Consider the following 11,983-nt stretch of genomic DNA (forward strand, 5'->3'; position numbering starts at 1 on the left):
ATATGATGAATTATGCATAGTTTAGAGGAGACTCAAAGTACTGACTGAGAGCTCTTCCCCAGCACAAACCTAATATTATGGAGCGCTTAAAAACGGAACTTTATTAGCCACAAGTCAGGTTTCAACACTGTGAAAGCACTGTGTCTTAATGAATACAACAGCAGCAGAAGCCTCAAAGACAGAGCGTCCGCTGCAGCCGCTCTAGATCTGGCTTCTGGGGCTAGTCTGCAGGAAGTCTCACAAGTGAAGCGAAGTATAACTGCCCTTCACTCACAGGACGGAAAGCAGATAATGAGGTGTTGAACGCTGTGTCTCTGCTGTGCATTATCAAGAGCTGGGGCACAATACTTAAGAAGATGTCTGGAGTCCTGAAAACCGCTGACTCACAACTAGAGAGTGACTCGACAAAGACGCTGTTGTTGTGGATGATGTTCAGGTCTAAGTCTGAACAATGATTGAACAGCCTCTCGTGACTCAGGACATCTTGCCCTCTGGTGTCATGGCTGACAACACCTTCTTTTCACTCTGATCATAATTCTTGTGCATGCCAACACAGGGTGTAGTGACACTAGTGAAGGTGTATTATTAATGAACTGACAGCATTGTTCAGCTTTAAGAATCAGATTACCACTTTTGACAGCCAACGGGCAAACCGGTCTCTGCCTCGTTATCTGGAGAGCCTCGGTATCACATGTTGGCTAAATAAACAAAAGGCAAGGCAGAAGCAGTCCTTCAAGTGTGATAAACTCAATGTTGATGAGCGATAACAGAATGTATGTTACTCCCATTTTAAAATAGTTGAATCAAGTCCTGAAATACAATTACGGAATACAGAAGCAGCACAGTATTAAAGAAAGAGTTCAACCCAGAATCTAAATAAACATGTTCTTCCTCCGCCCTACAGTGCTATTTATCAATCCACATTGTTTTGGTGTGAGTTGCCACGGGTTGGAGATATCGGGCGTAACGATGTCTGCGTGCATCGATACTGCTAGCTCACCTAGCACCACCGAGCTAGCTAAAGTTACCGCTCACAGGAGATCGCTGTTAATGTTTACATCCCGCTCTGTCATGAGTGTAAACTGATTACAACAAACCGGAGACATGACTGTGATGCAGATGTGAGGGGACTGATGTTGGTTAACATCAGGACAGAATAAGGACCCTAGCTACAGCCGTGTCATCTGACCACCGGTACATTTCTGAGAACAAGAGCGTCCAACCTGCAGCATCCTCCTCCTGATTCAGTGTCACTCGGATGTTCTTCACCAGCAGCTTCCAGTCGTGGGCACGGGGGGGTTTTGGGGGTGAAAGGATGTTGTTGCCCGCTTCCTATTGGAGAAACCACAGTGATTGAATAATTAAACAACGTTGATCTACTGGCCATAATATTAACAGCAACAATGTAAGCAAAGTACCCCTTTAAACAACTTCTGCCAGCTCGTCTCAGCATCCCGGGAATGTTAATGTGTAGAGTATGTATAATATTCTGTGCTCGATAGAATTCGCATTAGAAGTCGTTGTTTGAACCTCGAAAGAACAAACAATCATACACATGTTTTGAAAAATTCAAAACATTTGGAATAATAGAACATTCCGAGGGACCACTTTGGGCTCGGCTGACTTGCGAAGCATTTGTCAACATCTGTGACACTGAACGTACGACACGTGATCAAATCAGGAACACATGACATCCTGTGATGGCTGGGCAAAGAGCACATCAGAAAAAACGTGTGTAAATGTGTGTAAATGTGTGTCAGCATAATAAACTCACTACACCACTTCAGCGCAGGCTTTAATTATGCATGCGGTGACCACGATCACATGCTCCCATTATGAATCTTTGACATTTGTGTGGAGGCACAGTGGCTTAGTGGGTTTAACATGAATGCAATAACCCTCGAGAAGCATCTGCGTTGCATCAAAATAAATCAGATTAGTTGCCTTGAGTAACCTCGGTGTAAAAGTATAGATTCAACCTCGGGCGATGAAACTTACTATAAAAAAGCCAGAGAGCTGCGGATTCACTATGAGCAACCCCTCACGTTATTTTAAACTATGACATGGTGTGACAAACTTGCACACACTTCTCGTGAGGACGCTCTGAACATGTTAAGAATCAAGAGACTCCTCCGCTCACCTTGGCCTCTGAGGCCTGAGCAGGCCGGCAGCTCAGCAACACCGAGGGACGCGTCGCACACAGCAGCTGCCTCAACTGCTCCTGTATGGCCGCCACACTGGAGGTGTTGGCGTTGACCTGACAGAAAAAGACATGATGATCAGACATGTCCCACATATCAAAAGCACAATGGTGGTATTAAACCAAAAACATAATCTCCTTTGTAGAGGGTCAAATAAAAAATATATACAGTATTGATAGAATCTTGACGACAGGAACATCTCACTGTTGAATTACCTGGGTGAAAGTGGGCTTCACCTGCAGCTCCCCCGTCTCCAGGTGAGACACTCCCCAGCTCACCGTGACCACATCTGCAGCTTCTTGCATCTGCAGGTCAAGCTGAGGAACACAGATGAGAGAAAAGCAGAAATCACACACTGTAGTATCTGTTGTGATATTTCAATTAAAATGACATAAAACTGGCATTTACAATATCAGGACTCATTTTCTGGATATCATGAAACATTTAGAACATAGTTTCAGGATGTTGAATAAAGTGGCAAAGAAAGGTTTCTGCTTTAACTTAATCTGAAAGGAATCTCTGTCTGCTCGATGTAACGGCTGTAGACTAATGACACCATCAGTGTTTAGATTGGTTCCCTTTAGCCTCACTTTTACTTTGCACCGGGTGCGATCTCCTGGGAAAAGGAAGGAAGTGCATCAACCATTGCGCAACCAAAACAGGAAGAGGATAGCGCTTCTGTATTCCCAGCTAGCTTTCGGTAGCTCTCCCCAGTTACCAGAGAGTATGAGTGGAAGTTCACTGCAGTAAAGTTCCCCAGTAGCAGAATGGCAGATAGTCGAAGAACCAAAGTAACTGTGGAAACACGAGGCAGTGTTGCCAATTCTTTTCCAAAGAAGGCAGCTGGCTCGAAAAGCCTTAAAAGGCCGAGGAAAACAAAAAAGCATCCGGTTATCATTGCGTCTGTTCTGTAGCTCTACCTGCTGTCATGATGCTCTGTTGCTATGGTTAAGTTGTTAGATGACTTGAATGGTCAAATATCGAGCTATTAAGCCTTAAATTGTCAGCACATTACCAAATTGTGTCGTGCTTTAATTTGTTGACCAACTTCAAAGGCAACAAGCAATGTCAGGCTCATTAAAACGTTGTCATATCTTGAATACATTATTTCCTTCAATCTATTCTACAGCTGCAATCTCTAGATGGGATTCATTTGTTGATCTTGGATATCATTGATTACATTAACATTTGGTTCATTTTCTTTGTTTTATATAACTATATTCTTTCTCTTATAATCACATCTCAACCAGTATAATAAAACCTTTTTCATGACTTATTTCCAATTTCAATCTGAAGAATAACAGCGATGGCGTGGCCGACACCCTGCTCTCTACAACAAACACTATGCGATGCTTCTCTAGTCAGCCTGACAAACAGGAAGACGGTTCAGAAGAGGAGGTCAGCGAGGTGCCCATCAACACTTTGCTCACGTGAGAGACAAAGTGAAAGAAGAAGAGAGTAAAAGAGGGAGACAGAAAACAGACTGGGCCATCCTGTCCCAGCATGCCTGGATTCCAGTGGTAGACTGAACAACCGCCTCTGTGATGCCAAACAAAGGCCTCATCAGTTAACAATGAGAACGCTTTGATGGATCCGGCCGAATAATATCACAAGCTGCATTGATGAGACCCGGATCAGTTCATGCTAACAGCTTTGTGTGGAAGGCTATGTTGGCATAATAATACAGCTCCAACCACATGATCTGAAGAACGGAAACAGTTTGCAGAGAAGCTGCTTATTAAAAGATATAAAATAATCATTCAAGTATTTCCATATCCCCTAGAGAGAAGTGCCTGTTGTGAAGTCCTACAACAGACATTTAAATGTGGTGTTACCGCATTGGGACGACACACACGTGGCATGCGTGTCCCTCGTCACATGCGAAAGGCCATGTGGTGCAATAGTGTGGTAACAGACAAAGTACACTCAACAGCACACCGCAGTGCACTGGGTGTTGTTATTGTGTCCAGAGACCATACATGCCCGGGGACTTCTGGTCCACACATCCCGGCACTCATAACAGCATGAGCCAGGACCATTCTAGCATGGAAGCCCGGTCAAAAGCTAACAACTGTTCCAGCGGACGGATGGATGGAGACATTTGAAAAGGGCTCTCCGACTTTTCCAGACTAAGCTGAAAGAATTAGAGTGAAAAGGAGACAAGAGGCTTCCTTTATGTTCCTGCCACAACAACTGATCCGCAACCAAAACAAAACCGGCCCGACTCTAATCCCGACTTCAGCTTTCAAGTCTCTCACTCACTCAGGTTGTATTTATGGCACAATGAGTTCAGCTGGGGAGACAAGCACCTTATTGGTTTAAAAATAGCCTTAGCACAATTGGGTTAGCTTGGACAGCCACTTGTATCCATACTTTGGTAAAGATTTAACCCTGAAACGAAGAGCAGGATGAAAGCTTACTGTACACGACCCGCTAAACATCACCGTTGACTCGCTTCATTTGAAGCCTGTAATGTTTTACTCAGACAATGAGTCCAGTCAGGTTGGGGCATGATAAATAAATAAAAGAAATCGCTGCAATCTCCAGGTAAGAGCATGGCAGTAATATGTGTCATACCTTCATCAATCCCGTACGGGCCTCTGACAAATATTAATGCAGACAAAGTGGGGCAGCCGCACTGGAAACGGGCCTGACAGTGATTTTAATGAGGTCTTCGGGTCATTTGCCAAGCACAGAAAGACATCCCAGCCATTTCATCGAAGACTCCTGCCAGCAGTGAGCCAGAGCTGGGCGGCACATCGCGTTCAATAAAATCTCCCATTAAACTAAACCACAGCGACTTCTAAAGGATGGGACTCTGTTTTCAGACAGTGTTAAAGGGATACGCACATAAAAAAAACCAATATGAGTATTGCTTACTTTCTCGACACTCGCAACTTTAATAGATGCGTTGGGACAGACTAAAGAGCACTTACCTGCAGCTCCAGTGGAGCTATACAGACGGTGTATTTACAAGGACCTGCTGTAGCCATGGCTGTTGTTGATGCACCGAGAGAGAACTGAAGCTGCTCCCCGACCACACTGCAGCGAGCGGCCTGTTGGGAGGACAAATTGAGGCGATAGCGTAATGTAAATACACTGAGAACGCCGGAGCTAAAGCCGTGACAGCATTTGCATGTGACTCACATGTAGTTATACCATGAAACACTAGAATGTGTACTAAACTGTAAGGTGCTGTATGTCTGTCGTCACTTTAGCTTAAACTGATCCAGAGGCAAAACATCTGCCTTAGATGAGGTTCATGCCTGAACTGTGAAAAAGGACAAACATCTGTACTCGCTTTATCAGCAGATTCAATAAATCACTTTCCCTGCAATGGAATGCATCTGGAACAGAGTGAATTACCACAGAATCATAAGTGTCCTCTTCCTTGAAACACATCTATTCATTGGGATTTCAGTGGAGGACGGGCGTGTTTGTGTCCTGTTGGGTATTAGATCACCGTGAGGGGAAACCTAAGCGTTGTGCATTCCTGTTTGCCTGCTCCTCCTCGCTGCTGAGCTTGACAGCTATGTAAGCTTCTTAGAGCTCTAGCGCACACTCACACATCGTGTGGGCAAAAATAAGCCTCTGTTCATTAAACTCCCCGCATTCAACAACAGAGCACCTGGTATTTTGCTCCACATCGTGATCGTCACAAAGAAAGGGCTGAGTTTGCATCGGGAGCAGTGCAAAGCCAACCGGGGGCAGCAACACAGCGAGCAATTTGTCCCTATTTGACCTCTCTGAAAAAATAAAAGTCCTCCGGTGGCAGTTTGTTTTACACACGGTCTGCTGTACATACATCTGTATGACTGATAAAAAAAGGTGCATCATACCAGCCTCCTTTAAGCAGAAGTGTTCGTTCATTGAGTTCTGTGATTTCTGTAATATGCATGTGGACATTGTGAAAAATTGCTGAGCAGATTCATTTGCCAAATCTAAATGAATGGGGGACATAAGTTGGCCAGGTGATGACTCAATGTTGGCCACTGCAGGCTAAAATGCAGCACTGGTGGGAGAGTAGCTCCCTCTCCACTGAATAAGAGTAGGGGAGATTGATTTGTAGGACAACTTTTATCAATAAAGTACATAAAGAGGAATTTAGAAATCTATAGTGTCTGCTGCTGCTATAACCCAAATGAATGCCGACGCTGCCATGACAAAATAAATCTGTTATCTTGCCGGTGGTTGGGAGGAGGAGGACACTGCATCTGCACTAAACACAGGATATATTGATCCAGATATCTCCCAGAAAAACGCCGCTCTGTATTACTAGAAGACTTTATGATCAGTGTACCTTGTTTCCGGCAGACTTCTGAAAGCTGGACACTTGGCTGACCGTGAGCTCCGACGCCTCGAGGTCATCCTCTTCAAACGTCAACAGAAGCGGACCCTGTTGGGGGAAGATGATGGAAACATGAAATCAGCAGCAAAACGCCTTTTACGCAACTCGAAGGAAAAATGAAGCTGTTGCCTAATAAATGATGAGCTTGTGATGCATCACATTGGCAACGTCATTGCATGCGTTCTGACTTGATAACACTGCGTAATAAAAAAAGAAACGCTAATAGGTCAGGGGTGGGGCAAGAAGGTGCACATACTACACTATCGAGTGTAAATTAAAAAGAGTCGAGTGGTAGTGTTTTGTTTCATGTCAAAGGAATGAGGTGGGATTTGATTGAAGAGAGCATAAATGACATTCACTCCAGGTCATTTCTACAGTCACATTCAATGACAAGCTGCACTTTTATTACACAGAGCAGAGTGGTCACGAGACTTACCCCACTCTTCCTCGATCGCTCATTCAAAGCCCTGCACCAAGCTCCTCTCCACTGACTTCTCCAGCTTCTCAGTGACAGCGCCCATCCCAGCAGAGCCGCGGCTTCCTCCTTCGCCGCATTGTCCTCGGCTGCTGTCCGCTTGTTTCCTACACCCCTTTGTTGGAAATACTGTACGAAATACAGTATCAGGGTGACCAGAGACGCGAAGAAAAGTGTGACCAAGCATAGCCACTGCGGATCCTTCAAACCGAAATATGAACTGAAACTTCCAAAGTCGGACATTCTTTGCAGATGAGAACGATGATTAAAGTTTAACACACCTCCTCTGAGAAATATCCGGGCAACCTCATACTCTGTATTTGATCAAGGACCGGCGAAATCAATGAAAGCGATCGCTCACAGCTGACAGCAGCACAGATCTCAACCCCCAGAACAAGTTGTGCTTATTGGGATCCATGCTGCAGGACTCGATAGTAGCTTTAACGAGCGATATGAGATGTCACAAACTACTCGAGCTGGTTAAAGAGACCTAAAGCATTGTAAAAAGAGTTAAATGTAGTCTATGGATTCAAATAAACTGCAGAAACGCGCTCTCCTCCTCTCGCTGAATACGGTTGTTAGCCCAGTTAGCTAATCTTCGCCACGGTTCGCTTAACTAGCTATTCGTCATTGGCTATGGAGCCGCCAAAGTTCCCCAAATATGAATTATTTCCAAAGTCTGCGGTTTACTTCCACCGAACGATAGCCAGACGTTGAACAAGAGTCCCGAGGACACATCCTGGCAGAGAAGGGTGCATTTGTCACGCTGGACTCGCTTTGCGGCTCAGCCTGACTGTACAAAGTTGCCGTTTCTAAACGGATATGTGGCACAAACTGTAAGTCCCAGAATGCACAGCGACAGTTTGCGAGAGTTTTTTGTTGTGTGCTGGTCGCGCGAAACTAACGTATGAACAAACTGAGGACAAGTTTTGGTATCTATAAACTCTGTTGTGTGCTGTCAAGAAGCAATGTGATTTTACAAATACATTAGACACATAAAAAAGACGCAGTTGAGGAGGAAACGACTCCAAAAACAGTCTACCGAACCTCGCGACTTGCCGTAGATGGCTGTCATCATTACCACATCGTCCTGTCCCGTTTGTAGCAAACACGTAACGCTAGCTAGCTAGCCTTTGTTTCTATGTTAATGTAATCGGTTCGCACATTATACATTTGGAAGTAGGTTAGCCTTTCTGAAAATTACTATCGTGTTTTTAATATAATGTAATACGATGTGTGGGATAGGCTCCGCCCATCCGAAGAGGTAAACAAAGTATATCTTTGTCACCTAACGCGATCAAGCTGCTACACAGCAGCCATCGTCACCCAACTCAAGTTGTCGCATGTACATGGAAATAACAATCATTTCGCTATGAATTGCCGCTCAGAGGTTCTTGAAGTAACGGTGGAGGCGAGGCAGGTGGAAGAAGCGATGCTGGCTTTGCTGCACACCATTTTACTGCATCGCAGCTCCGGGAAATTTCACTACAAAAAGGAGGGCACCTACTCCATAGGTACCGTGGGCACACTGGACTTCGACTGCGACTTCATCGATTTCACGTTCGTCAGGGTGTCCTCCGAGGAGCTGGACAGAGTGATCCGGAAAGCTGTGTCTGAATTCAAGGTAATTGGTGGTTTCAACGTGTGATTGTTGTCTGTAATACTGCTGCAGGGCCTATAAATTCACGACTTCATCACATGCTTTGTTTACAGGATGCGTTGAGCAACTCCGGCAGCGATGGCATGGGGCAAATCTCCCTGGAGTTCTACCAGAAGAAGAAGTCTCGCTGGCCCTTTTCTGACGAGTGCATTCCCTGGGAAGTGTGGAGCATCAAGGTCAACGTTGTCAACCTGGCCAATGAGCAGGAGAGACAGATCTGCAGGGAGAAAGTGGGCGAGAAGCTGGGCGAGAAGGTGATCAACGTCGTCGAGGTCATAAACCGCCACGAGTACCTGCCAAAGATGCCCACCCAGTCCGAAGTGGACAATGTATTCGACACCAGTCTCAAAGATGTCCAGCCCTACCTTTACAAAATCACATTCCAGATCACAGACTCTCTGGGCACCTCTGTAAGCACGACAATGAGAAGGCTGATCAAAGACACCCTGGCACTGTGAGGATTTGCTCCAAGACAGAGAGCAGAAAGATCTGGACGATTTAATCCATAACTGTATTTATAGTGATGCTTTACAACTCTTTTTTTAATGTTCAGAAACACAAATTTGACAGCTGTACTTCTGCTACAACGAAGCAGTGTCAGTGTAAGCGCCTAATCAGTAAGTTAGTTTGATGTCTCTGCTGTGGTTTCGGTATTGCTTGTACCTTTTAAGAATCTTGATTATATAATGCTGATTTAAAACACATTTTGTTTTTGCAAGCTTTCTCAAAATGTCTTTCACCGTCTAGGAATGTAACTTCAACCCAGTAGCAAATAACACAATATATCAGTTCAATTCTTTCATTGTGTGCTGATAATGTCAAATCTGTAAGTTATTGTTCATCTTTGACAATAAATGTTCATTGTAACTGGTGGTACTTATAGTCAACAGTCACAGCTCTTTTAAACTAACGATCAATTCTGTAAACCTATCCCAGCGTTCTGATATGGAAACTGCTGGCAGAGAGAATTTATTTTCTTTCTTTATGAAAAAGATATGGCTGAGTTTGCGAGCAGATTTCCTCATCTATGTCAAAACTTCCTCTCTGCACACAGCTTCATGGAGTGTGACCTCGCACATGGGTAGGACAGGATTTCCAGTTTGCCATTTTTCCAAATTAAAGCAAACACCTCCTTAGTTCACTCCCCAGTTTTCCAGCCAGAAATTGTCACCGTGGCCCCCAGCTTGAAAAACATCCCTCTTGCTCAGGGTTGTCTGCCAACTGGAAAACGTGTGCGTCCGTTTTCACTTACTTTAGTTACACAGGTAGACGAGCTGTATTGTTCTTCACAAGCACAGTCACATTGACGGGCTGTTTATATACATATATAAGGCATACCTGGCAAAAATGTTCTTTTTGTGTATCACTAAATCCTAGTTGTGGTGACAAAGAAGATGCAGTAAATCATGAAAGTGTATATGTAGTGCATCAGGGTAAAGGGTATTCAAATAAGACACAGTTAAAGCGGACATGTCATTCTCAATTCCACATTCATACCTGTGTTTTGGGTTTCTCATAGAACACGTTTACATGATTTAATGTAAAGAAAAAGAAACTGTCTGAAAATAGTTGCATCTGTCAGAAACGCTCTGTTTCAGTGCCTGTCTCTTTAAGCCCCCTCCCTCCTAACAAAAGGCTAGTCTGTTCCGATTGGCTTAAGCAAAAAATATAGTGCAATATAGTGCACCTTTGCAAAGGTAGTCAGTCCACAAAAAACTGACTGGTTGGTAGGCACTTCAGATACCCACGTGTATGTGCACAAGTACTGAAAACGTGGGTTTTTAATGATGCATCCCCTTTAGCGGCAGTAAACAAGCTCACTAAAGGTTATGAAAAGTCCTGCAAATGTACTTTTGATTAAGCTTTAAATGAGCTGAGGATAATGGTTACCGAAAAATTTGAATACCACAGATGGTTGTGTATATATATATATATACTCCATTTTTACTCTTTATTACAGAAATGAAGCACAAAAACTGTAGAAAAACCTAAACACAAAACAGCTGCAAGTTTCCAAAAGCAACAATAATGCAACCAATGCTGATACAAATATTCATTATTGCAGTGAGAGCACAGGAATACTAAAAAGATAAAACTTTTGTTTACTAACAAAATTGGTACAAAATCGAGGATACAAACACTTCCATGTACACAATTCTAAACATTTCTGTGAAACTTTCAGAAAGTCTTATCACAAGAAATTAAGAGCACTATTATCAATACAGAAGTTCTCTGACGTATTTAACATCACAATGCAGCTCGCGTTTCAGAGGAAAACAAATTCCCATAGTTTGTGTGGAGCACTCTTTGAATGCAACATCTCCCCAAATAGTAATAACTTATGACGAAGGTCTAATCCATCAAGCCAAAGCAGAACTATATACTTGTACAAGAATACAATTGTGAAACATCTGGAATACAATCAACACAACCGTTAATAATAAATCTTTAGGGAGCAGGAACACTTTCTCACCATTCATAGAAAATATCGGATTCCCCGTGCTTCCCTCTTCTTGAAAAGCCTGAGTCATAACTCATCTGAAACTCTGTTGTGCTTTCGTGTAAAATAATGTTGACAAAATATTTTCAAAATTGCATAAGGCCATTAAAGCATTGTAAAGCTTGGTTAATTACCACACTGGCGTTGCACTGGGGTGGTGGACTTTAGTGATTCAGAAATTGTGACAATGTCTAATATATAACAAATTATAATTTTCATTTAATTTCTATTACTTGCAGTATAACCATGAACTGCATTACCACACTGCAGTGTGCTTTTTTTTTAAACATTCATAGAGTTTGAATGATGTTATCTACTATTTAAGATACTGTCAAATAAACTCACAATTTCCCCTTTTTGTTACTAAGCTGGTCTGAGCACCTTTTACAAATGATTCATATTCATTAACCTTTGGGAAAAAACACAACTTTTTCAAATGTTACGATTGCACTCATCTCATTCATTTGTATACATTTAGAAAAATATTCCTCTAGGCTAGTAGGAAGGAATACAAGTTAAAGAACTGCATGGAGACTGTACGCAATCAATCAAGGCTGCGTCCTGGAATGCAAACCTAAAACAACAGGTGTCTGAGGTGCGTTTCATGGACAGTTTGTGACTGTTTATTACACCGATGGTCTTATTCAATCGGCCCGTTACACGAAATGACGCAAATGCAATAAGAGACTCAAATGTGAGAGAGCGAATGCAGAGGAATGCTAAGCATGTAGAAACGAAACTACTGAGCCTGCTTATCATTTAGACTTGTGCAGCCTAAAAACCTCAGTCAGTGAAAGCA

General features: G+C 43.2%; 2 protein-coding genes across 3 annotated transcripts in view; one reads left to right on the forward strand and one right to left on the reverse strand.

Annotated features, from left to right (window-relative positions):
* The window catches only part of c2cd2 (C2 calcium dependent domain containing 2), a 15,049-nt gene extending 6,095 nt beyond the window's left edge, over positions 1 to 8,954 (reverse strand). Inside the window, exons 1-6 of one of the 2 annotated variants that reach the window (XM_031856927.1) lie at positions 6,986 to 8,954; positions 6,502 to 6,597; positions 5,138 to 5,257; positions 2,417 to 2,518; positions 2,141 to 2,257; positions 1,224 to 1,332 (exon numbers count right to left, since the gene is read on the reverse strand). In XM_031856927.1, coding sequence (XP_031712787.1) covers positions 1,224 to 1,332; positions 2,141 to 2,257; positions 2,417 to 2,518; positions 5,138 to 5,257; positions 6,502 to 6,597; positions 6,986 to 7,267 — 826 coding nt within the window. In that variant the 5' untranslated portion in view covers positions 7,268 to 8,954. The remainder of the gene's footprint in view (positions 1 to 1,223; positions 1,333 to 2,140; positions 2,258 to 2,416; positions 2,519 to 5,137; positions 5,258 to 6,501; positions 6,598 to 6,985) is intronic. The other variant, XM_031856926.1, reaches the window with a different exon arrangement.
* Positions 7,881 to 9,560, forward strand: atg101 (autophagy related 101). Its single transcript, XM_031856928.1, has 2 exons — positions 7,881 to 8,648; positions 8,738 to 9,560. The coding sequence occupies exons 1-2, from the start codon at positions 8,397 to 8,399 to the stop codon at positions 9,140 to 9,142; spliced, it is 657 nt and encodes a 218-aa protein (XP_031712788.1). The 5' UTR covers positions 7,881 to 8,396; the 3' UTR covers positions 9,143 to 9,560.
* Positions 9,561 to 11,983: the final 2,423 nt, after the last annotated feature.

Source organism: Anarrhichthys ocellatus, unplaced genomic scaffold, assembly GCF_004355925.1.
Source record: "Anarrhichthys ocellatus isolate YVR2014 unplaced genomic scaffold, GSC_Weel_1.0 scaffold18, whole genome shotgun sequence".
Lineage (NCBI taxonomy): Eukaryota > Metazoa > Chordata > Actinopteri > Perciformes > Anarhichadidae > Anarrhichthys > Anarrhichthys ocellatus.